This window comes from Dipodomys spectabilis, unplaced genomic scaffold, assembly GCF_019054845.1.
Source record: "Dipodomys spectabilis isolate Male_0828 unplaced genomic scaffold, ASM1905484v1 ptg000175l, whole genome shotgun sequence".
Classification (NCBI taxonomy): Eukaryota; Metazoa; Chordata; class Mammalia; order Rodentia; family Heteromyidae; genus Dipodomys; species Dipodomys spectabilis.
In genome coordinates, this window is record NW_024870852.1 from 17,592,746 (window position 1) to 17,618,098 (window position 25,353).

Consider the following 25,353-nt stretch of genomic DNA (forward strand, 5'->3'; position numbering starts at 1 on the left):
ACATTTATAATAGCAATAAAAATCAATCAATCAATCAGTGTGTACGATAGCCTGGCATACGTGCTGTGATTTGGCAAGGAAAGGGGTGTGGACAAATGACGAGAGGAAGGGGTGGAGAATGCAGTCATAAAACTCACTTCATATACTACGAAGTTAAAATTGGTGGGAGGGTGGGGTTGGGAGAGATGGAGGAGAATGAAGAAAGGGGTGACACTGAGAAGGATGCATTGTGTTCACAAACTGATTTGAATGGTAACTTAAAGATAATAAAAAATCTTAAAAATCAGCTAACTGTTACTACTAAATTTTAGTAAAAATATTTGTATTTATAAATATGATTGTTCTGGATGCACTAGGTATGTGTGTGTGTGTGTGTGTGTGTGTGTGTGTGTGTGTGTGTGTGTGTGTGTGTGTGTGTGTCTCACACACATAAGAAAGAGAAAGAGACAAGGACAGAAAGACATGGTACCTGTGTTATTTTAGTTTCCCCAAATTCATATTTGGGAAGGGTTCCACTATTTGCATTGTGTTTTAGAATAGTACAAAGTGCATATGAATTCTGTTTGAAAGCCAGATCAATTTCACTTACAAAAATATCTGTTCTGCTGGGTGCTAGTGGCCAATGCCTGTAATCCTAGCTACTCAGGAGGCTGAGATCTGAGGACCACATTTTGAAGCCAGCCAATAAACTACTCAGAAAAAGCTAGAAGTGGTGCTGTGGCTCAAGTGATGGAGAGCTATCCTTGAACACAAAGCAGCTCAGGGATAGTGCCTAGGCCCTGAATTCAAGCCCCAGGATGGGCAAAACAAAACAAAACAACCCCCCCCCCCCCCACAAATACCTGTTCTTGCGTCTTTTAGGATAGAATTAACAAATTATTTTTTTCCTTCTGATAATTGGTCTACTTGAGTTAGTTGTTTTTTGAGTGAATTTTGGGAATAGTCACACATTTCACAAATCATCCAGTGATCAAAATGTTAAAACCTACTAGCTAGAATTGTTCATAATTTCCTCTTAGAAATGCAGCATAATTTCCCCACTCACTAGCCTATCCCTCTTCTGTTTTCTAGTTTTGATTATTTGTGTTTTTATCTTGATTAGACTTGTCAGCAATTTATTTTGTTGGATTAAATAACAATAACCAAAAAAGTCCTTAGAATTTAGTTTTGAAATGTAGTGTTCTCTGCCTTTGTATTTATTGTAAAATGTCTCCTTTTTCCTGGCAGAGACTTGATTTCGTAGCCAGGCACTTCCTTAGATTCCTCAAAGTGAGCCTCCGCTTTTGAACTCCCATATCCTTTCATGTGCCTAGTGATGTTTTCCTGTTTGTTTATCCTTACAAGGGGAGCGCGGAGCTTGCTCAGCGTTGGGGGCTGCCAGAGAGCATCATGCTGGGCCAGAAGGGAAACAAAAGAGAAGCTGAGATTTGCTGTGAGTTTTTCTCTGCCAGTTCAGAAATCTGACCACTGTGAGGTCAGAGGGCTTAGTGGAAAAGATTTGATGCAGGAACTGGCGCCAGGAACTTCACCAGTACCTAAGAGGGTTGCATCTGCATTAGTGCTGCCTTGAGACCCCACTTTGCCACCCCAATGTTTTTTTCAGACACATTGTCCTCTATTGGGAGCTCACTGCCTACATGACTTATCAGCTGCCTGTCTTGTCAAAGGTAGGGAGAGTTAAGTATTGCTGCAGGCTTTCCTCTCTGTGTGCACAGATTCTGCATGCAGATACTCCCCACTGCCCCACAGAACCTCCACTCTGGTGAGCTAGGGCTCACAGTCGAGGTACTACCCTTTCCATCATTTTCCGGACAAGTTTTGCAACTATTTTCATCAAACATATGGGATGGCATGCCTCCTGTTGACAAAGCTGAGAAGCAAATTAACTTCATGACACACGGGGTAGGCCTGGGACTGAGTCAAATCCCTTCCACCTGAGCCAATAAGTCCCATTTTGTCCCTGGATTAAAAGCTTAACTGGACAACTTGCAGCCTTTCATGGATGTTTGCAGCTGGAGGATGGGATCCTTAAACCTAGGTGCTCAGCTAAGATTCTCCCAAAAGCAATGTATATTTTGAAACAGGATTTCAGGAAGTGGTTAGAACAGGGAGTGTTAATCAGAGAGGAAGGGAAGGAGGATCCATAGGAGGTATGCCACTGAGTCATCTGCCCCTGTAAGAGTCTGCTTCTTCATAACCATTTGAAAAGGTTATATTACAAGTAGTTCGAAACTAGAAACTATCTTCATTGTTCATAACCTTTAACCTCCTGTTGGTCAAAAGTTGCACTATGGGGATGTTAACTCTTTTGCAAATTTGGGTGGACCATACATGAGTGCTGAGATCCTATAGGCATCTCAGCTTAGTATCCACAGAGCCTGTGTGAGATCTTCAAGAAGCTTGTTTGGGAACCATCTCCACAGCAATGGATGAGGAGGTATGAAGTATGAGGTCAATTTCTGAAGTGGTATACTATAGGTGTTACACAGGTTCAACTACCTATGAGATCTCACCTTTCCCTCCCTCCCTCCCTCCGTCCCTCCCTCCCCTCTCCCCCCCCCCCCAGTCTGAGGCTGGGCTCCAAATAGAAGGGAGGCAGGAAAGCTAAAATACTTACCTATGCATTTCTACAAACTTTTCTCCTCACCATTCTATTCCCCCCCACCCCTCAATGTTACTTTATCTCCCACATAAAAATAGAAATGGACAATTGACTAATTTTCCTAGTGAATAGAACAGGCACCTGGGAGGGATAAACCATTTCATCTTTCCTGAGACTCCTTTACATTTTTTAGGTAGCAAAACATTGAACACCAACCACTGATGATGATTCTCATTCAAACTTCTCAGGTCTTGTAATCAGAGGATATTCCTGCCATATTTACACTGTGGTTGGGCAGCCAGGTGTAGTCAGAGATTTATAGCATTGTCTACATATTTGTAGGTAATTTAGAACAAAAAATGGGCTGGATGGAGCTAGTTCTCTTTATAACCTGGAGTGAGGCTTTGTGGCTGTTTCTCTCTCACCTTCATAGAAGGATATACTCACTTTCTATCTATGCACATATGGCTGTGAGACATCTCATCATTCAAAAAGAGGTGGCAATGTCATCTTTGTTCAGCTAGCTCTTAAAGCCAGCCTCCAAATTTACCCAACAACTCAGAATAGCTACTTTGCTGATAATTGTGTGGGATAAAAGCCTCCATCTAGCTCATGGACTCTTTAAGGAGAGCAATGTGGTACTCAGGGAGTATCTAGATTCTGCAAATGGATACCTGGCTTAGGTCTGGCTTGCAGAGAGATGTGTAGCTGGACCCCTCCAATTCTGGTCCTTCAGTAAGAAGCTTTCACCATGTTGTTCAATGGCACAAAGGCCATCTGCCTTCAGAGAGGGAAATGTGTTCTGCTAAGGATGTTTTGGGGGCTGTTATTTGTTAAGGGAATTCATACACCGCCCCCCAACTTCCAGTCTTAGTAGTAGGAATGCTTTCATTTATGCTGAGAAATTGTTTTCTTTTCCCTTTTGGCACTGTGTTGACTAATAGACCATGTCCTTTTTCTTTGGGATGGAAATGCCAAGTTTTTGAACCCCTTGATATTGGTACATGGTAAGTCTTTGGGTTAACTGTATATTTGCCATCATCTTATCTGTCCTGCCCTCATTTTCTTAAGTTCTAGTCATCCTACTTTTCATAAAATTGTCTTTTCTAACTTGCAAGAAATATAAGATTTAGAAAAAAATGGAAATTTAGAACAAACCACTCATATTCCTTGGGCTAAATGTTGGTTATAGATACTATGGAATATCATAAATAATATAGACATTGTTATAGATATTATTAATCTTAGTCTTATTGATAAGATTCTGATAGCTTGTGATTCATGTATCTAATTTCTCTGTCTCTGGAGATGTTGTCCTATTTTCCACTCATCCATCCACACACATGCTTTTAAATAGCTAGTTAAGCTTCATTCCAATGCTCATTTCATAGAGTATGAAAGTAAACAAACTTCCACATTTCTGTTGATTTCTGGGAGTTGTAATTCCATGCTTAGCTATCCTGGTTGCTTGGTTTGTACATGTCATCTGTATTCAGGTGCCATATTTCTGCAGAATAGCTGGAGATTCCAAGCCAATCCCTGTACAAAATGTCACAAGCAAGCCATTAGGCCTAAGCCTGGCAGGAGTCTACTTGCCTTTCCTATTAATACATAAATGATTAGAAGTTTACTAACACAAACCAGAGTGGTTTCCTTACTCTATCTTTCTGACTACTGTTCTCAGTTTCCTTGGTATTATCACCTGAAAACACTTCTATGGCAGGTGAGTGGCCTCGTGCCATCTATTCATGTGGCTAAAGACCTGTAGTTCCCTGGGATTCTTATGGAAGTCTAGAGCCCCTGGAGTTAGTAAGACCTTAAGCCAAACCACAGTGATCAATCACAGTCCAACCAAGTTACCCCCAGAATTGACATGAACCTACATTCCAAGTCCAGCCACACTAGCACCCACACGGTTAGCCAAGAGAAACACAAGAAGAAGTATACCGTTGATTTTGTCTGTTTCTAAGACTGAATCACATCAGATAGGGTTTCAGTCACTGTTAATGTTGGCCTCAAAGCTGGGAGTAACTTCTTTATTATCACCATGGGAACCCCTGAATTTCTGTACCAAAACTAGCTTAGCCTCAGATTCACAATTACTGTTCAGATACTTCAGGGAAGAAAAGGGATATTTTATTTAAGCATATTTACATGGGAGTATGACCACAGCATATTGTTAAGTGAGAAGAAATAGGACTCTGAATACACATGTAGAGAATATATGAAAGGTTTTATGTGCATTTAAAGGCCTGGAATGATATGAAATATTAACAAGTACCTTTAGGTGGCAACTTTGACCTGTGCATCGGACATACAAAATTGTGTGTTGTATTCTGGAAAATGAGCATGTACTGATTTCACAATAATGTTCTAGAAGCTATTTCCAGTTTGGAAAACATGATAAGGCCCAGAGTATTTCTGTTATTAGGCATTCTGGAAATGTTTTCCTTCTTCCTAATTTTCTTTTCTGTGTCATTTATTATATTTGTGGTCCAAGAATCATTATAGCAGGCAGAATAAGTGAGAGTCACCTGACCAAGGATAAAACAACCAAGATAACTAACTGGCTGGCCACCAGGATCCCCACTTACAACCCATGCTGAAGCCAGGCACCGGTAGCTCACGTCTGTCATCCTAGCTACTCAGGAGGCTGAGATCTGAAGATCATGGTTCAAAGCCAGCCCAGGCAAGAAAGTCCATGAGACTCTTATCTCCAATAAACCACTTAGAAAACTGGGAGTAATGCTGTGGCTCAAGTGGTAGAGCACTTGCCTTGAGCTGAAATGCTGAGGGACATTGTCTAGGCCCAGAGGTCAAGCCCCACAACCAACCAAAAAAAAAAAAGACCCCATGCTGAGAGGCACATGTGGCATGCAGGAGAGATCTGGTGAACAATATATGCAGGTTTCTCAGGAGGAGGAGTCCTGCCCGATTCCAAAGCTCATGGAGGACAAAGTGAGCTCTGGGCTCTGGCCCTTGCAGCTCATTTTTTTTTCTCGAGTGCATGCTTTAATTGGGATTGTACAAGGAGTGAGTCCCGGTTGTTTCTTCGGATTGTCTGGAAAATTCAGAATATATACATCTAACTCAGAGACTGGCAGCCTCATATCCTCACTTGACAACTGCCTTGAATCCATTCCTCTTGGGATCCTCTCTGTCTCTTTCTCACAGAAATAACATTTGCCACAGTGCTTGTCCAACTTTAGCAATTATCCAACAATTGTCCAAGGGTGCTGGCTAATGATTCTTTGCTCCCATCTTGTACCTACTGAGTTAGACTTGGCATGTTTAGATGCTTCCAAGATGAAAAAGTGAAGGCGACTTGTGGAGCACTAGCTAAGATTAGAAAGTTAAAGGTTGCATCTGGTGTTTGATCTCAGTGATTCATTACAAAATTGAGTAGAGGGATCTGTGTCAAGAGGCAGAGTCCTCTTTTTCCAGATTCCATGTCACTTGCTTTAGCCAATGGGATGTAGCAGCTATGATTCAGGCAAAGAACTGGCAAATACATACCACTGGGCTTTCCCATGCCCTCACCATCAGCATAGGAAACATATGCCTGGGCTAGCTTTCTGGTCTCAGGAGGGGGATAAGAAGGACATAAAGCAAGGCTATGCTAGTCATTGTGCCTGGCCCAGAACAAAGCCCTCAGTCAACATGCAAATGAGTCCTGCTGAGGATCTCAGTTAAGTCCCAGCTGGCTACTACAAAAGGCGGTTGCTTCAAGTCACTGAGTTTTGGCATGGTTTATTATGCAGCGATAGCTTGCTGATACATCTGGGAAGCTCGTTGGTACACATGCCCTGAAATTGTGATTCTGTAGAAGCTTCCAAAATGCATGTGTTTAACAAATGCCCTAGTGCCTCTAATACCAGGGCTCTGTACCCCACTCAAAAAATTCTGCTTTAGACCGGCTCAGCTCACAGTTTTGGAAAAATCCTGTGATATTTCTGAGCTTCAAAAGAATAAAATGTACATCTTGTATCTTGTGTTGTAGTTGTGAAGATTAAATAAACATAAAGAAACTCTGTTGAAACTGGCACCTATGGCTCATGCCTGTAATCCTATCTTACTCAGGAGGCCAACATCTGAGGATCCTGGTTCAAAGCCAGCCTGGGCAGGACAATCTGTGAGATACCTATTTCCAACTAAGTAACAAAAAGCCAGAAGTGGAGCTGTGGCTAAAGTGATGTTGGACTAGCCTTAAGCAAAAGAACTCAGTGATAGTGACTCAGGCCCTGAGTTCAAGCCCCAGGACTGCCAGCCCCCTCCCCCCCACAAATCAAGTCGACATTAGGATTTTCATCCTTCACATCCCATCCAACCTGAGGAAGACACCAGTGCGAATATCTTAGGAAAACATGAATCTCAGGGTCACAGCTTTATTGTATAGATTTTTAACACAGCCATATTACAAACATCATCAGGGAACATTTACAAGAATAAATAAGATGGACTTGCAGGTGTAAAAAGATTACACTTCACTGTAATGTACAGTCAAAAAATATATCTGATACTCATTGACCTGACATTATTTACCTTCTGTTTTTTTTTTTAAGCTAGAATTGGAAAGGAAAAAAAAAAAGAAAAAAAAACATTGACAGCACAGTGCTGGCTTTTTTTTCAAAGTTGATTTATTTTGTTTTCTCTTCTCATACGTGCTTTATCTATCAAACACCCAAACTGTACAAGTGCAGGTCATTGGGATTCATGAGGAGACTGCAAGTGGTGTGGAGACTTGGGTCTCATGCAATATCATACAGCCCATGGATATGAAAATGTCAGCCTCCCTAGAGTTGAGTGGAGGGCTTGAGCATAGAACTCAGAAAGCTATGCAGGTGTACAGTAGCCCAGGCAAATGACAGAGGCCCCAAGTCTGTCTATGATTGGCTTAGTAGGATGTAGAGTGAAAAGATTAAGGTAGAAAAGTGATTGTTTTGAATCTGATTATTAATATGGGTCAAGTTGGGCTAGCCCAAGATTCATCTGATGATGAAATGTACACACTGGGAATTATTATAATTTGGTGTCAATTGAATCACTGTGCTTTGAAATCTGCTCCAACAGGCCTTGAGTGAGGGTAGCACTACCTTTAGAGATAATGGGTGTGGTCAGTGAAGCCCTGTTCTCTGTCCTTATTGGACCTTTATGGTTCAGTCATGGGCAGTCTTGACAGCCAGTGGACCTAGGTTATAGCCCATCTTTTCAGAGGTCCCAGCAGTCATCAAGTCTATGGAAAAGCAGTTCTTTCCTCTGTTTGGATGTTTGGTTTAAAAAAATCAGCCTGTGTGAACCCAGGATACTTAACCAGAGTAGCATTTGGCTGCTGGGGTGAGGAAACATGAACAGGAGGGCAGAAGGCATTCACCAGCACACGCTAAGCATTACCTACTGCTTAGCTGTGTGCTCAGCAAGTATGACTGAGTTCAAACATAAACCCAGCTCTACAAGATCTCTTCCTCCCAGGATGAAAGGGACCCAAAAGCCATTTCAGCAACCTTCCTTCTTCCTTTTAGAGATACATCTGGCTACTCTTGGCCAACTGCTGACATGGGCAACTTATCCTCTCCAGGAGTCAGCAAGTTCTCCCTTAGAGTGATTAAGTTTCACCATTGGTCCTACTTCGACTCCCAGGAGTGACCTTGGACTAGCAAACTGTGTTTGGCTTTGTCCTATCATCTGCAGTCTATGGGGGATATGGGCACTTGTATTTTGTAAAAATCCTCAGGGAGGAGCCTGATTTTTTTTCCCTATGATGACATCACTCTGACTACTATGCTCATACAAAGAACACCTGACACCATTGATCTTCCATGAGAGCACTTGAGATAGGGTAGGCACAGACCTTTTTAGACCATCACATAGATGCCCCATTCATCTGTATTCACAAGCCCAAATGCACTGAAATACTTGCACCAGGACTTAGTTTTAGGAGGTTATTTCCCACTACCCTATCAAGATTCCCACTCATGGAGGGATCATGAACTATATTAAATATCCTGAGCTCCAAGAATTCATACCAATACTCTCCTGTCCAACATGCTAAGGCTCTGAGATCTTTATTCTTTGAACATTCCAACAAAGGACCAGGATCTACTTTCCACCACTCAGAGTCACTCTCAGACAAGAAAGTTCCCTAGTTATTCAGTCCCCCAAACTCTTTCCAATAGGTTTTCTATACTCATTCTTCTCATCACTTGCATTAGCTTGCCCAATGGATCATCATTGGGATGGGTGGGATGAAAAGCTTGAAGGCTACCATTGTGGGTGCCCATCCCACCTCTTAGAGACTATATATTCATGGGGCCGAACGTAGCTCACCTCTTCTGGAGGTTGGTGGTAGATACACAAAAGATCATCTTGATCGCTATCCTTGGTTACCAAGAAACTGATAGTCTGTTGATGTGCACAGATATGGTGCAGACATCTCTGCATGCTTCTGAGGATCAGACCCCACAACAATCCTGAAATATGATGCATGTCAGAGGAAACTAGAACTTAAAGCCTTGCCTCTCACTGACCTCTCTCTACCTGCTGTTTAGTGATGGTAGATGCCTGCTAGGTGAAGCCAAAGTTCTGCAAGTTATCATTTCTAGAGGGGTATTAATGGAAAATTTCCAACAGGGAGACCTTACATGGAAGTAAACAAGGCTGGGTCTTATTTTTTGTGTCAGTACTAAGGCTAGAACTTAGGGCCTCGGCAATGTTCCTTGGCCTTCTTGCTCAAGGCTGGTGTTCTACTACTGAACTGAAGCCACAGCTCCATTTCTGGCTTTTTGGTGGTTCACTAGAGATAAACATCTTTTGGACTGTCTTCCTGGGCTAGCATCGAACTGTAACCCTTAGATCTTAGTACCCTGAGTAGCTAGGATGACAGATGTGAGCTACTAGTGCCTGGCAGGGCTGAATCTTATTAGCTTCCTCTGGTTGGATTTACTTTTCCCATTTGTCTATTATACTTGGTTTTAGTTTGTTGCTAGCCAGAGACTGAGGAGGGGCACATATTGGGATGATGGTTAAGGCAAGTTAGGGCTCTGAAATGACATGACCAGCCGTGCTATATCTTTTGACATATCCTTCATAACTTACCCTTGGGGATCATGGCTAGTTCAGTGTGTTGTCCTTATGGTTTCTGCTCAAGATCCTGCTTGTGCTTACCCTTAAGTTGATCCATGTCTTCCACTGATGATCAGCTTGGTGTTTAATGACCTGTTAGTCCAACCTAGGAGTGGGCAGCTGAAGGCTAAGGAAAGGGGTCTTTCTATACTGTGTACTTAGGCTGTGAGGTCTAGGCAAATGCTCATTTCCCTTAACATCTTTGGATCTGGCTGGGTGGACACTGCAGCAGAGAGGACATGAAAAGTTCCTGGCTGCGGCTCCCTGGGAAACTTCTGTTGTCTGTAGCAGCCTTGCTTTACTAACACATCTATACTATACACTCCACAGGGGTTCACACCAGAGTGGAGAAAATACAGATCCTGATGAGGATCCCAGTGGGCCAGCACAGCAACTGCAAGTAGAAAATGGATACACATGACTGGCCAGAGGGACAATCATCATTTGTTCGTAATGACCCTGAGGTTCGTTTCAAGGATGCACTCTTATTCCAAAAGGGTCTGATAAGCCCTGCATGATATCCTATCTTGCTACAGCAGAGAAGCAACCACTTCGCTCAACGGTCTATTAGCATCATTGGTTCTAAGTACTCATTAGGTGCTCATTTCTGCCCTTGCCTACCCCTTTGAAGCGTCCCAAGGTTTTCCCCTGTTATATTCCCTTCTCCTTGAATTGTGTGGCTCAACATCCTATAACCAAAAATTGACCAAGTCAGTCATTGCAACAAAGAATAAGCTCTCCCCTATCCCAACATCATCTCACCATGGTGCCCTGCACCAGAGTAATCTGGGTTTCCTGGCAGTGCCCTCATCCAAGGTGCTACCTGTGGGAACCCAGAGAGAGTGTGTGGTCAAGGCCTTAATGGGAGGTATGCCTTCAGATTTTCCCACATTAGCAACCATGGCATTCCATCAATGTCTGCTTAGATACTGGCACCTCTTTGTAGGAGTCAGGATTAGCCCCTTTTCCTTTAGGGTTTTGTAGGCTCAGCCTTTACCATTCCAAATGGCAGGCTATGCCATCTTAGTCTGTCAGTGGGTTCCTTCCAGCAGGCAACTGGAAGAGACTTTAGTTGAAGTGAAACCAGAAACAGTAAGGTCAATGTAGCCTCAAAATGAAGGGTCTGAGCTGGGGGGAAGGTGAACTGGTCTTGAACTTGAGTCTAGCATTGACCTCAGGAAGGAGCAGCATCATTGGCTCATTGTGCTTGGATTCTCTAGGCTCCATGAGTGTAGAATGAGCAAATCAAAGCCATGTGAGGAATAGGGAACATATTTTTTCAAAGAAGTATTTATAGAAGCATATTAAAACCATTATCAGGATAAATTAGAAAATAGAATGCAATAAATAAACCTAGAATTGTTAAAGTCAAACATGAGACTGAAGGCATTTTATGCCTTCTGTCGTCTGCTTGGGGCTTTACCAAGATCCACTGAATGGTTTGTTTTACTCTAGTCTATGATGTTCTGGGTAATCTTATGAGAAAGACAGAGATACAATGGTGGTGGGAAAAGACTGCATCTGTGTTTAGGAAAACCAGGTAAGTTCTGGCTTGCTCATTTACTAGCTGTGGAACTCTGGCTGAGAGATTTCTCCCTCTGAAGACTGTTTCCTCCTCAGTAAAATGGTGCTTGTGATAATCACAGACTTTCCTTAGGAATGTAAGAAGTAAACTCATGCATATAATGAGTCCCATGTTTGGGTTCTACTGGTTCCATGGGATGGGTGACATCTGCTGGACCATTACTCAGGCCATTCCCACAATAAGCTGGTCCCTTTCATTCCCATAAACGGAGGCTTGCTAGCTAGAGGCCTAGAGGCCTCTGGTTGGTCCACAATCTTCACACCAGAAAGGAAGACAGGACATAGCACGGGGATGCAGCTGAGATACATCCTGAAGCTGTCTAGGCCATCCACACATGTAAAGGTGGACAATTCTTAGCTCATTGTTTAATTCCTTCTATCTTTTCCAAATAGAGTCCATGTCTAGGAATGGAAACCATAGGAAGATCTTTGCTAATGAAGCAAGGGCACTCTTTGTCACCTATGAGCTGAATCTAGCTTTGGCCCCAGAGACCAAGAGCATTATTATCCTCTGCTTACAAAAGGCTGAGACTATCTGGTAACCAGAGTGAAGCAAGGACATACTCTGAGGAGGTTGTATTTGTTTGGGAGATTTCCTAAACCAGGGATCAGGCCTAAATCTCTCATCTTACCTAAGTCCTGCTGCTTATCCCTCATGTGAGATCTTGGAGAAATCATCTCCATTTGTGAGCTTCAGTTTCCTTTTCATGCACTTGCCCAACACAGATTACTACTCCTTTTTTTGGAGGGTGGTTGGATTGTGAGAAAATGAGGGATGAGCTGGCCCTTGTTGGGTTACCCTGCCATGGCCAGAATTTCTAAGTCTCTTTCTCCCTGAAGTCATTCTTTAAAGTTCCTCCATTTGAAATGATAGAAGCCACTGTCAATTTTTCTCTGCCAGCTATTGCACCCCTTCCTGAGCAGGCAAAGTCCAGAGACTTGTGTTAGCCTTCCCTCTCCCTTCCCCCTGTTTGGATGAACTAAGAGCTGAGAAAATAACATGCAATATGCTATAACCAGGCCATAGGCTCCTTGAGGTTGGGTAGGGCCATCTTAGGACATAGAGCTAGAGCCAGAGGAGGTCAGGAAGACCAGTGGGTGCCATGCTGTAGGGACTAACCCATCAAAGGAAAAGAGCAAGTTAGTTCTTGGGTTCCTTTGCTTGCTTTCACTTTGAGATGTTTCCTTTTGAATCACCAAAGTGTCAGCCTTCCTTGATCAAGTCTGTTGTCCCTAGACTTTCTAGACAGCTCCATACCAATGGAAGCGGTTCCTGGGGCTCCTTTCATGTCCTCTCCTAGTAGGCTTAAAGGCATGGATTGCTGAGCCTGATCTGTAGGAAAGCAGAGACCCTGGGTTTCTCCTAGGAGCTGTCTCATGATTTACTGCATATTTTGTTCCAGCAACAAAATAATGAGCAGACAGACAAAATACATATGATATTATAAAGCACGCGCTTAAGGGGATGGTTTCACAGTGTCTGATGAAAGGAAAAGCAGCAGCCCCACTGGTCCAGGGGGGGCAGCCTTCTCCAGCAATAAGCTGAATGCATCACGGAAGAGGTCTGCTAGCTTCTTGTTGCCTGCAGGGTGGCATCTGTACCCTCTGTCGGGCATCTGTTCCCTGGCCCTGGCTCACATCCTGTCACTACTCCTGCTTGGCTACATTCTAGCTGGGCAATCCTCCCACCTCTGACCCTCCTGATACCTTTTTTCTTTTTTTAACAAAACACCTCATTGGCATTGTACATGTGGATACTTTGGCTTGCATTTTATTTTCTTCCCTTTCCTTCCCGCTGAGACCCAGCTGGAATGGAGGCTGCTCAGGAAGCCTTAGGCAAGATGAGTCTCTCTTGTGCCTAGGCTCAGAGAATATTGGTAGGCTCCATTATTTTTGCACTGTAGTTCAGTTTCCCTGGTATATGCTGAGCCCTTGTGGGCAAAGTGTGTGCCTTATTGAATTCTTTGCCTCTCCTATCCTGTTCAGCGCAACACTGGCCTGCAAGACGGAGCTTTCTAGATCTCAGGCCACCTAAGGCTATCAGATATTGTGCCTAAGTACTAGCCAGAGACCAAGGTAGAGAGAATGTCCCTTGCTGGCTCATTCCTAGCCTGAGGGAACAAGAGAATTGTTTTCACCAAGGAAGAAATTAGATAAAACTAGCTTTCCTGGGAAGCCAGCAATGAGCTACTAAAATATATCTGAAATTCAGCGCTTCCCAGAAGAACTGGCATCAGAGAAAAAAAAAAGAATTAAATTTCTACTCATGGAGTTCTCTACTCAGAAGTTTCTAGCCTAATTTTTCCTCCACAAAGTAATTGCTTGGCTGAGAAAGTTTAAAGAAAATGGTAGAGAGAATTTTCACGGCCATTATCTTTTTTTATTTTGGAACTCAGGACAGCAGGCTGCCTTGATTTCCTCAGCTGCAGAATGGAGATGATAATAGTACCTTGCTGGGGTACTAAGGACTATTGGAGGTGCTATGGCAGGTACCAAACATGACACCTGGCATACAGTAGATGCTTAGGAAATGTTGGCTTCCTTCCTTGACTTACTCATACTTTGGGCAAGACCTAGAGCCGTAGGCCTAATTCTCTTGGCTCACTTAGAGCCAAAGGTTGACTGAGTCCTCAATAACGTTTTTCAAGATGGCGGCTGGATTTCCCTAGGTAGGAGTTGAAATTTGGAGATAGAAATGATGCACAAAGCAGAGCTCTATCTACCCTAGCGACTGGGGGGTCATCTCAGACTAGCCCATCTTCTCTCCTTTGTTCTGTAGCTGTGTTATCCTCATGGCAGAACTTTTCAAGGATGTGGCCAGGAAAAAATGAATAACAGGCACAAGAGATTTTTCTTGGAGCTACACATTCCAACTCCCACCCTACCTTTTGACATAAGTGACTAAGAGTTTATGCCCTCGAAAGAAAGTTTCTCTTCACACACTCAGAAAAATAATCATTGTTCATCTTTCCCTAAAGGAATTTCCACCCAAGAGACACGGGTTACATACAAGCTAGCCAGAGCCCTGACCCCTTGGAACATGGCCCCTTTTACAAAGATTAAGAGGAGCAACAGCATCCCTTACAGTTCCATACCTTTCCACAGACTGCAAAAATAGCAAAGAAAACCTTTTAGCAAAGTGTGCTGTGGACTCAGCTGGCTGGCCAGTGGATACCACAAGCTCAAGGCCTGGGCTAGGGAAGGAGAAGAGGATGGTAGTGGGCCAAGCCCCATGCATGTTAGGTGTGAGAATGGAGTGGGCATCTTCTGTGGTCTACAGGGCATCCTGAGGTCACACTGATCTAGACTGGCCTATGTCCAGTGTCGGAGGCCGCTGAAGGAATATAGAAGGGGGCAGTAGAGCAGTGACTTCCAAATGCCCTGGTCTTTACCATGAAAGCATGGAGGACTAGAACCTACATCCCCAACACATGTTAAGAGAAGGAAAGTGCTGGCCAGCCTCTAGCTCCCCAGCACCTGCACAGTCAGTTTGCCACAAGATCCACAAACTCTGAAAGAACAAAAGCAAGAGGTCTGGGAACCGGAAGTCTTGGACCTTGCTTGTGTGTGTGCACTTCTGGTTGGGTCCAAGGCTGTGGCTGGTCAGGTATAGAAGGGAAGCCTAGGCCCACCAGCACAGTATCTCCCACACTTGCAGGGAACCCTCCAGAAGGTGTGGAGCTCTCTGTGGAACACGGGACTCCAGTCTTCGTCCTCCTCGGGGTAGGGTAGAGGATCTACCCATGTGCCCTGGAGCCCAGTCACTGTCATAAAGGGGATCAGGCTGCAGCAGTCTCTGGATTCCAGCAGGTTCCCTCATTCCATTGGGCTAAAAGGAGCTTAAATATTCCAGTGCCACCTCGTATACAAATTTATATTGTTCCTGGGTGAGGTGGGGGAGGAAGGAGAAATAGAAAAGAAGAGGAGGCACAGGAGAGACAAAAAGGGGGAAAGGATATTAGATTAGATGCTACAGGTTTTAGAGAAAACTTTGTCTACATTCAGCCTAAGCGTTCACTCACAAGGATCCATATCTGGACATCCTTTGGGATTCTGCCTGTTACAGCCTTCTACTCAAGCTTTCTCAAATGTCCAGCTGGGATTCCCTTTCATTTTATCTTTTTTTTTCACACCAGTGTTTCTCTGAGTTGTAACATATGTGTAGAACATTCAGGGATATCTGCTAAACATGAAGCTTTGGATTCTGCAAATCTGGAGTGAGGCTTGAGATTCCTCCTTTCCTACAAACTCCCAGGTGATGCTGCTGCTGGTGGTATCTGGACCACTTCTGGGTTAGGATCTCATCCGAGTAAGATCATCCCATGAGTAGGCATGTGGAATGATCTTAAAGCTCCTCAGATGGTCTGTCCCTACTGTTGTACTAGCTCTTCATTATACTTTCTCCAGTGCCTTAGTTCAATGCTTTATTCTGTAACAATGAACATAAGTGGAATAGAATAGGTTTGGACTGAACTGGAAACAGAACCCACACTCTATTCATCTAGAATCCTCTCCTCAGAGCCTAAATTAGTAGCCTTTTCTTCAGGACCAGGCAGAGAGTAAAGCAAAGTAGGGACAGTGGGATTCATTTTTGGATTGGCCTTCAGTAAAGAGAAGTTGGTTGGAAGAGAAGGGAACAGGGCAGACAGCTGTGTATGCAGAACACGGACTGTAGATATTCGGCAAGATTCCAGCTGTTGAAAACTTTTTACTATTGGATATCACTTTGTCAAGTCCAGGAAACTTCATGTGTCTGGAGGTAGAAGAGCATCTGTTTGGAACTCACCAGGGTCTCCACCATGTTGGACTTGTTGTTCCTCAGGGTTTTCACGATGTGGAACACGTCAATGATGTTTTGCTGCTGGATCATCTCACACACACTGCAGATGGCGCAGAACGTCCCACTGCGGCCTCCCCCATTTCTAAACACAGAGTGAAGAGGTGAGCCGTATTCCCCAGTGACCTCCTACTCCCACACTGGGCACCTACTGACTGTAAAGCCACAGGGTAGTAGGGAGGAGCAGCTGCCCTGGGAAATGCAAGGTAAGGCCTGGTGAAAGCTTTCAGCCTGAGCGATGAGTTTTGGTTTGAGTCCTATTGAGTGCCAGGAAACTTGAGGCCTGGGCACTGTCTCTTAGCTTTTATGCCCAAGGCTGTTAGCACTCTACCACTTGAGGCACAGTTCCACTTCAACCTGTTTGGTAGTTAATTGGAGATAAGTGTCCCGTGGCTTTCCTGCCTGGGCTGGCTTCAAACCATAATCCTCAGATCTCAGCCTTCTGAGTAGCTAGGATTACAAGTGTGAGCTATAACCTTTGAAGTCTTCAATTATTTGGTTCTCTGAGCACACCATTGTCGCCCAGAGCATACTGACCCTTAGGACAGGATGCTCTTGTGTCTTTGTACGTATGCTGCCTACATCTCTTTTTAAAATGATGCCCTGGTCTACCTACATATCTGGTGAAGACAATGGGAGGCTGCAGGTGTTTTTCCAGTTTCTTCCCATCCTGTACCAAGGACAGCAGAATTCTATCAGCATCAAGCCAGCCAGCCCAGACTCAGGCCTGGGGGTCTGGGCAGTCTCTCCTTGTCTCTCTGGTTCAAGGAGGATCCCACTGATCATGAGTATGGGGATAGAATGCTCTTGGCAGGGTAATCTTTCTGTTGCTCCTTCTTTCTATGGTTCATAAATCATCTTCATGGAAACACCCCTCAAACGCTTTATAGGAAGCTCCTTTAGGAATCTACCTGATTCTGAACTCCTGGGCATGCTGCCAAGATCAGCTAATGATTTCATGTAATGATCTGTGTCTAAGGAACATCTGGACAGAAACTAAGGCCCTCCATCTCCCAGCTGTTTTACCTACAGGACTCCCAATGACCAGATGCTTCCAGTATGGGCAGTTTCCCTCCCTGTCCCTGCTCCCTGGTGAATGCATTTCAGTGGTTGTTATGGCGCTGCCTGGGGACCTCTCCAGGGCATTATGTCTCTGTTGGTGAAATGACACTGCTATGTTGGTCACTTTGGCTAGGGGAGTCATGAATAAATAAGCATACCAAAACAAAAGGTAGGTACACACACACACACACACACACACACACACACACACACACACACACACACACACACACACACACACACACACACACACACACACACACACACACACACACACACACACACACCTGACTCTAGGAAGAGTTTCCAGGAAGGTTTTTCTGAAGCAAGAACAGAGAGTACAAGAAGAGGAGGTAAGGCAAGAAGATGTAGATCTTAGGGCTTGGAAAAGTAAGACCCTGCAGGGCTGGATGTACCCCTGTGCTAACAGTGGGGCCATCTACATGCGTGGAGGGAACTGGAGGAAACAAGAGTCAGCAAGGAATCAGCTGCTAGTTTCTGGGTTGTTGCTAACTGCAACCCAAGGCAGCACAATGGGATACAGAGCGGAAGAAAATTAGAAAAGACCGAGATAGAGAGATAAGAGACAAGAGATGGGAATCAGTGGGGACAGGGAGGTCCCAAGGCTCTCTGGCACTTGGGCCCTGAGTCCCCACAAACAAGCCTATTTATTTGATTTCACACAGGGAAGGTTACCATAGATACGTGCAAAACATACAGCATCTATATTAATATTACAATCAGAGCTAAAACAGAGTTTGTGAGAGACACTGGCTCCCTTATTCTTTTGAGACAGGAGACTGCTGCCGAGGGAAAGTCCAGACATGATGTCCACTTATCTAGTCCAAGGTTAAGCTGTGAAGGTCTTTTGTCTAGCCTCTAAGGTCCCCAGCACAGCTGCTAGCCTAAGGAAAGGGGAGGGGTGGGCCACCCCAGTCTTTTCACCCTCTCCAGAGTTTTCTGTTTTAACCCTTCCACAGCCGCCTCTCAGTGTTCTGAGTGCTGTTAAGGCAGCCTTCCAACTCACAAACCTTTTCCGGGTTTCACAGCTCAGCTTCAGAGTTCCCTACAAGAGACAGCTTAGAGTGGTTGATGTCACCCATCAACCTGACAGAGTAGCCACATAATCTTCCTTGACTCCACTTAGATCTGCATTTCTATGACTCTTAAGATCTGAGGATGCACTTGTGTGTTTAACCTCTCTTAAGGTCTAACTTTCCTGACGGGTGTGTACCGCCTATTTAACAGAGAATGAACAATTAGCTGGATTTGAAAAGACTAAACTCAATTCTTGGGTCAGTGCAATCTTACTAATGCTTCCACTTGTTCCAGAAATAATTATCTGAGAGAGAGAAAGAGAGAGAGAGAGAGAGACAGACAGACAGACAGACAGACAGACAGAGACAGAGAGAGAGACAGAGAGAAACAGAGACAGAGACAGAAACATAGAGATAGAGACAGAGAGACAGAGAGAGAGACAGAGAAAGAGTCAGACAGAGACAGAGACCGAGACAGAGAGAAAGACAGATAGACAGAGACAGAGAGAGGACTTTGATTCCAATTTACTGGAACAAGCATCTTTAAGGATCTAAGTCTCCTCAGTTGCTTCTCCCTAGATCATTTGTGTTCTAAGAAGCAAATGAATGACTGTGAGTTACACATCCCATACAAAGCTATGACTGTCGCTTGCAGATTTGCCACGGGTCTCGGATCTTGGTCCTATCTTTTCCTGGTGGTCTCTTATGCTCCTAAAGTAAACTCTGTGACACTTGGGAGTAATTACATTTACATTTTCATATTTGCTGCCATGACCTTGTTGACCTCTGTACTGGCAGGTACTAACTATTTCATGATGGAACACTACTGATCTAAAGACAGATGAGGAAAGCCAAGCTCACAACACTCAGTAATTTTCCTAATGTGGCACGGATGATGAAATACAGTCTCTACCTGGCACAATGACATTGGGGTTCCTATGGAGAGGCTGTGCCCATTCTATGACAGGATGTGAAGCCTCCCTGTCCTTCTAGTAACTGATCTTGGGCCCACTGAGCCCTAGAGATCTTAGGGCCCTGCAAGTCCATATATCAGTCCCCTTCTCTGTGTCCCCATTGAGCCCATGGCAGGAAGCAGACTCAGTGGGGTGATGGCGGGGAGGTGGATGGCATGCTAGCTCAGGGCCCTGGCATGCACATCATAGATCCTCTCACAACTCCCTGTCCCTTCCCCCATCTGTGCTTTGGTTTTCTCATTACAAAATGATAACGTCTGCTTCACAGATGGAATGGGGTGATTCATTGAAAAAAAATGTCTGGTTTGTTAACTTAATGCCTTTCCCTTTCTCCCTCTTCGAGAAATAATAAAGGAAGCATTGATCAGTGGGACCCATGTTGTCCTGAGCTTTCCTGTGATCTGACTGGCAGGACACATCAGGCATCCTTTTGGTGAGTAGAGCTCATCCCTGTACCAGGAGCGGTAAGGTGGATCTGCCTCCACCATATTTTTATTCAAGAACGTTCCATATAACAAACAATTTGGGATATCTAGCTGTCTTCAATGTTTTGTGACTGGTGTTTTTTTGTTGTTGTGGTTGATTGTGGGATTTGAATGCAGGGCCTGAGCACTGTCCCTGAGCTCTTTTACTCAAGGCTTTGTGGCTACCACTGTGAGCCACAGCACCACTTCTGGTTTTTGAGTGGTTAATGGGAGATACGAGTCTCACTGGGACTTTTCTGCCTGGGCTGGCTTCGATCCTCAGCTCCTCAGATCTCAGCCTCCTGAGTAGCAAGGATGACAGAAGCGACCCACCAGTGCCTGGCTTGTGACTGGCTTTTAAAGGATGTTTAGATGGAGTATGGCTGGACGCACCTAGGACTGACACCTGTGGCCAGCAGCACCCTCAGGTAGCCTCTGCCACCCAGCACCCCACTGGGCTGGAGACACCTCCGCGGTACTTACAGGCAGTGGACCACAGTGCGTCCCTCCCTCCCATCGTACTGCTCCTGCCACTTCTCCAGCCGTCGGACCACTTTGAGCAGAGAGCGCTTGGATGGAGGGGTGTCCCGATAGGCAGGCCAGCCTATGTACTGGAGGTGCTGGACTATACGATAGCCATCCTGTGGCTGAAAACAGAGAACTAGTTAGGGCTAGTTTCTCCAGGAATACATTCCTGGAGATGCCTGGGGATACTAAACTTCCAGATAACTCTGGAAGACAGGCCAAGTAGGGACTAAGCCATACCATCATGGGTATACCCACTTCGACCACTCTACCTCTGTTGTACACATTGGTTCTCCTCTTCTCTCTACCTGGTAAACTCCTACTCAGTCTTCAAATTCAATTTAAATATCCTTCTCTTTAGGTATACCTTTCCTGAGCATACTGAGTTCCCTCTCTTTTTCTCTCTCTCTCTTCAAGGTTCATATGCCAGAATATATCACCTTCCCATTAGATAGTAAAGTCAGAGGGCAGAGACTAAGTTCAACTTACCCTGGGCTCCCAGTAGAGACCAATAATTAGCCAGCATTTATTTCATAGCTTGTTTTTTTTCTCCCTCCTACCCAGTATTCAGGCAGTGAATATTCTCTTGAAAGCCACAAATTACTTTCTCTCTCAATGCTCGCAGGACATGGCTCAAAGCTTCCAGCATCCAATGGAGAGCTGCATGAGCAGGTGCCAAGGCAGTATACCACAGTGGGGTTGAACTAATGCCTGGGAAGTTTTGTCTACATGGCAGCAAGCGTGTCAGGAAACAGGCAGATGGCAAGCTGGATGCCACTCTTTGCATCTCTCTAGGTTGGAGCCATTGCTGGGTCTGGAGCCCAAATTGGCATCATCACTTCCCCAAGGAAGAGATGATCAGGAGAGCGCAACACAGACTCCTGGCTGGCTCCACAGGATCCTTTCCCGGCAGCCTCCATCTGTTTTATAAAGGAGAGGAATGGCAAGCAATGGCGGATGAACACTCACCCGAGCCATGTTACAAATGCGGAATATTCTGTGGATGATGTCCTCCTCAATGTCTGCAGAGACAAACTCCACCTGGATGGGCCCATAGCAACCGGATGTCTTCTCGGGCCAGTACTGCATACAGAGCTGACAGGAGAAAAGAGGTCACAGGGGAAGCCAAGGACAAAGTGAGAGGCTTAGCCTTGTCAGCCTTTCTTAGAAATGGCAGAGTATTATGTAGTGAATTAGAACTCTCAGTTTCTTGTTGGGGAGGTGGTATTATTTTTTCAGGGGTGCAGAAATGTCAGGGCTCTGAACACAAATGCTGGGCCCCAAAAAGCTTTGCTATGCAGATTTCCAACCATTTGTTCGGTTTGCAAGCCTCGAGTTTTCTCATTTGTAAATTGGTGACAATATCTACCTTGAAATGCTTTTGTCAGGATTAGAAAGAATGCTGAGGAGCGGGCAGGCACAGCCTGTTTTCTAATCACTGTCACAATGGTTGCAGACACAACCCCATTCCCCCTTCTTACACAGGGTCCATTCATGATTAAATTATGAGTACTATAAAAGAAAATATAAGCTTTGGCATCTGGCCCTGTTGGATCCAAATTCCGGCTCTGCTGCTTCTTCGTTGTGTGCCCCTCAACCTGTTTCTTGTCTGTAAATTGGGATAATTATGCGTCCATTGTATCCTAAGAAAAGCTACCTACTATGAAGAGATCTTGTTGATAATCTACTTTTTTATAAAACTGGAATTGGGAAGAATTAGAAAGTACAGCTGAAAACAATAAGCCAGCACTGTCCCTCAATTTAAGTTAGTAGCTCCCAGAGGCTGTTTTGTCCTGACCCACTTAAAGATTGTGCTCAGTACTGAGTGAGGAGAGGTTAAAATGTTTCTGCAGATTCCACAGTGCCAGGGGTAGTTCCCACTAAGTTGTCTGACCCCAAACACTGGTAGTATAGACATTTAGAAATCCTGGCCTAAGATCATAAACTGTACATCTTGTCATCAAGGAGATACCTCATCTCTTTCTGTATCTGATGAGCTGGGAGATGACTCTGTTGAGGAAAGAATATCGAGGGAAATGGCAGGTATGTATAGCTGTGAAGGGGGAAAGCACCTGTCCTCAATTTCCTGGGCATACAGATGGATCCTGTCCAGGGCTCTAGGGCCCAGACATGAAGCACAGAGGCAAACTACAATTGAGGCTGCATACTTGCTGTGGCCTCTTAAGTGTGGACAGATAGCATGTGATAGAAAGGCGCGTGACAGTTGCTCAGAAGATGTGCAGTGTGGAATTGTGTCATTCATGCCATGTACCCTGCGTGCACACATGAGCCTGCAGACAGAAAGCTAGAATGATAGAGGAGACTCATGGAGGTAGGGTGGCCTCGTCTGATACAAGCTTGGCATGTGAGGGGACTATTGGCTTCTCTTTTATTGATGGAGAACAGATAACTCACCCTGAGAAGTTACATATCAAAATGTCTTACTATCTCCTTTCTCCAGAAGTAGAATTAGGAGAGAAGAGGAGGGAGGAAAGGAATGTAAGAGAGGGGAAAAAATCACAGCACTTGCCTTCTGACTGCGGAAAGTTATAATTCTTCCCTAGAGATAACATCATTCACTGTATAGCCGTGGCTGGAATATTATGGCCCAAATGCCCCAGTAAATAAAGCTTTGTAAACAAAAGAAAATAAAACATAGCTCTTGCATCATTTAAAATGTTGCCCTGGCATCCTAACTGTTCTACACAGGTGCCTTGACTTACGCTGGGCTACATACCCATAAACCCATCACGAGCTGAAAAGATCCTTAAGCCAAAAAACAAAACAAACAAAAAACACACGCTGTAATTACTGGCTCACACCTATAATCCTAGCTACTCAGGAGGCTGAGATGTGGAGAATCTCACTTTGAGAGCAGCTGGGGAAGAAAAGCGCTGTAGTCTCCATTTCCAGAGTAACTAGCCAAAAACAGGACTGGAGGCATTGCTCAAGTGACAGAGCACCAGCTGATGAGCCAGCAAAAGTCAAATGAATACAAGACCCTGAGTTCAAACTGCAGTACTGCCAGAAGAGGGTTGGGAGAGGGAGAGAGAAAGAAAGAGAGAGACAGAGATACATTTAATATATGTAACCTCCTGAACATTGTAGCTTAGCAACCCAGGGCTGCATAAAGTAGGCTACTCCTTGTTTCCCCTTGGTATCCACTGGCTGACTGACTGCAGCTTGCTGTTGCCATACAGCTTCTTCAGCCAGTATCATACTATATGTCACTATGTCCAGGAAGATAACCAGATTCAAAATTTGAAATATGGTGCCTACGGAATGTGTATTTTATTCACAACACTGTAAAATTTAAAAAATAAAATCCTAAGTTGAATCCCCTGTAAGTTGGAGATTGTATTTAAATGGGAAGGATTCATCGTCACATCATTCTTTGTAAGTAACAAAGGCACACAAATTGCAGCCATGGTGCTCTGCTTCCCAAGCATCTCCACAGAGGGTTAATCAAAGCCTGTTGAGAAAGGAGGGGTGAGTGTGTGTGTGTGTGGAGAGCGCTGGTCACCCCGGGCCTCCATGGCTGGACAATCTGCTGCTGCTGAGCTGTGCAGAAATGACAAATCCATGATTTGAACTTCATTTCTCTTTGCCATTGGCTCTTCTGACTTGCAACCTTCACAGTAATGAGGGACTGGGACAGATAAGTCTGTGACTGGCTGAGAACTTGGAATTAATCAGAGCTGCCCAGGTTTTTTATTTTTTTTTAAAAAAAATAATTGCCTTTATCGCCTGCATTGAATTTAACCTTGCCAGAGTTTGGCTGTGATCCTGACATGATGTGTATGGATCCCAAGCTTCGTGGAAAGTCTATTACCCCCAATATCTTCAGTCTGGAGTGAACGTGGACTGACTTGTCTCTTTTAATAAGATTTCCAAGCCAATCTCTCAAGCTAATAGGTTTGACTGTGTCTCAAAGAAGACTCCTATATTTTTGGGGACACTTTTCTGCATTTGATTTTTTTTTCCAGGTCACTTTCCCATAATGCCCAGAGGGCTAGGGAAGGTTGTAGGGTTTTTCTAATTCTAAATCAGAGTCATTCTTCTGCATGAGTTCCCTAATTTGTGAGTCCACATCAGGAGCAGCACTGGTGACACTCAGCTGAGAGATGGGTAGGCAGATATAGGCTTGAGCTACCAAGGGTTAGCAGGGACTTTCCAAAGCCTAAGACACTGTACATAACCTAGCCATGGGAAATGGGAGAAGAAAGTAGAGGAAAACCATGTATTTTGTCACTAGGGCTTGGAAGTGACTCTCGTCTATAATGAGAGATGTCTTCTTTGGTCGAGTTCAAGATTGTCCTTGTATCCAAGCATGTGGTTGCCCTAGTGTGGGAGCTGCCATCTTGGCTTGTGCATATAGCATAGTAAAACGTGGGAAAATACACTGGGGTCCCCAATTGAAATGCCTGAGCCTCAAATATCAGCTTGATCACTTTCTGGCCCAGCAATTGGCCAAGTCTTTTAGCTCCTCCAGGTTTTGAGTGGCTATAAATTTTCACGTCGTCTTCTACCATTCTGATATGTGTATCAAGTGAGCTGCTCTATGCATGGTAAACAATACAAATGAAGTAGCATTATTCAAAACAATATCGATAAAGGGAAAGTTTCCTTTGTAAACTTCTTCATGCTATGATCATTTTCTTTAGAATAATACCCGAAAGACTGCCTTTACTGCAAAAATTCCTCATCAGCCAGCTGCTTAGGGTAGCTATGCAGTCAGGTAGCACTGTGGATAGAGGAACCACTATTCTGCATGCCCAAGGAGAAGAACCTGGAGGTTTTTCTTGAGAGAAACTCAGCAAAGAGGAGAGAGTTTGGATGTATTGGTAGAACCAAGGAAAGGCAGAAGGCAGCTCAATGTGTAATGTGATCCTTCTCCTAAGCTCTTTCCTATTTTGTAAGTTTATGAAAGCAAGCACAATGCTCAGTGTCCATGAATTTCTAATGGAAGCCAGAGAGGAAGCAGGGACAAATGAATAAGCAGAGTCCACAGGTATGAACAGAGGGGCCCGATTATGGGCCTGTATGTACCAATACATCGTAGAACTGTTGGGGAAGGACGAGTTATACAGGTTCTTAAGACTGTAGAAATAGAAATGCAGGAAAGTCAATTTGATCCCCAAGTCGAGCT

General features: G+C 44.4%; 1 protein-coding gene across 1 annotated transcript in view; it reads right to left on the reverse strand.

Annotated features, from left to right (window-relative positions):
* Positions 1-14,963: 14,963 nt before the first annotated feature.
* The window catches only part of Ptprt (protein tyrosine phosphatase receptor type T), a 702,580-nt gene continuing 692,190 nt past the window's right edge, over positions 14,964-25,353 (reverse strand). The window contains exons 26-29 of the mRNA XM_042694435.1: positions 21,174-21,299; positions 20,163-20,326; positions 16,092-16,227; positions 14,964-15,188 (exon numbers count right to left, since the gene is read on the reverse strand). Of these exons, the coding sequence (XP_042550369.1) occupies positions 15,135-15,188; positions 16,092-16,227; positions 20,163-20,326; positions 21,174-21,299 (480 nt within the window). The 3' untranslated portion in view covers positions 14,964-15,134. The remainder of the gene's footprint in view (positions 15,189-16,091; positions 16,228-20,162; positions 20,327-21,173; positions 21,300-25,353) is intronic.